Source organism: Fonticula alba (genome assembly GCF_000388065.1).
Source record: "Fonticula alba strain ATCC 38817 unplaced genomic scaffold supercont2.3, whole genome shotgun sequence".
Lineage (NCBI taxonomy): Eukaryota > Rotosphaerida > Fonticulaceae > Fonticula > Fonticula alba.
In genome coordinates, this window is record NW_009242973.1 from 2,218,934 (window position 1) to 2,220,631 (window position 1,698).

The 1,698-nt window shown below is 66.5% G+C and overlaps 1 protein-coding gene across 1 annotated transcript; it reads right to left on the minus strand.

Moving 5' to 3' along the window:
• Positions 1-52: 52 nt before the first annotated feature.
• On the minus strand, positions 53-818 carry H696_02254 (hypothetical protein; the record flags this gene model as incomplete). Its single annotated transcript, XM_009496156.1, has 2 exons — positions 53-362; positions 496-818. The coding sequence occupies 2 exons, from the start codon at positions 816-818 to the stop codon at positions 53-55; spliced, it is 633 nt and encodes a 210-aa protein (XP_009494431.1).
• Positions 819-1,698: the final 880 nt, after the last annotated feature.

The following is a 1,698-nucleotide window of genomic DNA, read 5'->3' on the forward strand; positions in this document are numbered from 1 at the left end:
GGGGGGGGGCGATTCGCGGGGTTTTCGTGTGAGAGGCGCGTCCTCGGGTGGGTCAGAAGAGGCACGGGGCCGGACGGTGATGCACGCACTTGTCGGTGATCAGGTCGCGCTGGTAGTTGGTCGCACGCTGGTCGTATGCGTGCGTCTGTAGCCAGGCCAGCGGAAAGAGGGACACGTGCGCGTCGGAACCGGCCCAAGTGATCTCCATCTGGGCGGGAGCATCACCGGTCGGGGGCACCAGCCGAATGGAGGCAGCCTGCAGCTGCTCGGGCGCCAGGGAAAAGGTGTCCACCGTACGCTGGAGGGTTTCCGGGTGGAGACACGCGGGGCACAGGCAGTGATCCCGGAGCCAGATGTGATGGCTGGGACGGGGGGGGGGAAAAGGCAGGGGCAAAGTGGGATGTCAGCTGGAGGGAAAGAGAGAGAGAGAGAGAGAGAGAGAGAGAGAGAAGGGGGGGATGTGCTTGTGATGGGGAGAGAAGACCCGATGCGTACAAGGAGGAGGTGCTGCCATCGGCGAAGCGAACGGACACAGCAGTTGGCTCGGTGGTGATGGCAGGGGCTCCAGTTGCCTGAGCCTGGACGGGGCCGGAGCTGGTGGAGAAGTGGGCCATGCCGTGCGGGGAGGCCAGCCGCGCCATGGGGCGGGTGGCCCCGGGGAACGTGACGCCCGGGGCTAGGGGGCGGGGAGCCAAGGTGGCCAGCGACCGGGTAACATGCCGAGGGAGGGTACCGATGGCAGCGGCGGTCGTGGTGGCGGCACGGGCAGAGGCAAATGACCGACCAAGGCCGGCACACGTGCGACCGACGAAGGACATGGCGTGCTAAGAGGGCGGGGGAGAGGGGCGGGGGAGGGGGGCGGGGGAGAGGGGCGGAGGAGAGATGCCTTGGCCGAGGGAGGATGGGCCGCTAGGGGCTGGGGCGTCCTTTGAGGCGAGGGGGAGGGGGGGGCAACAACGGAGGCGCACTCATCAGCAAGGCACCCGAACCGGGGGACATGGACGCCGACTAGGACGCTGTTTCGGGTCCTGCACGATCGGGCGGTCACTCCGGGGGGGGGGGGGTGCATAGGCATCTGGTAGCCAGGGCAGTTGCGCCGCTCGGCCCGTGGTCCCCCCCCCCCCGTCTCCGGATTGTCTGAGGGGAGGCATTGAGACTTGCCTGTCGACCCAAGCGCCAGTCTGACATCAGTGCGGGGGCGCGGGGACGGATCACTCGGCGCAGGCAGCACATGAAAATGACTCGAAATGAGTGAGACCCGCCCAAGCTCGTAGGACCCCTGCGCCGACACGGCACAGGAAGGCGGGGGATTGGGGTGTCTCGGCAAAAAAGAGAGACCGCGAAGCGGGAGGGTAAGGGGGAGGGGGGGGGGGGACAGGCAGCCCTTGTGAATGGTCAGCCGGGTGGTGGAGCACCTCTCGCTGGACCAACATAAACAAAGTGTGCTCATGTGTCCGTATCATGGGACACAATCATTGATCACCTATGGGGATAAAATAATACTCAAATATACCCCGGCCAGGGCCGGCATCGTTGGGGTTAAAGCGAGGGGTTTTTCTCTCGCTTGAAAAGGCGCCAGGAGAGACGGGCCCTTACCGCGGCCGGTCCAGTGCCCGGGGCCGGCCCCCACCTTCCAGCGCACGGCAGGTGCACAAGAGCCCAGCTCTCGGGGAGGGGGAGACCTCGCCCAAAGGGGCG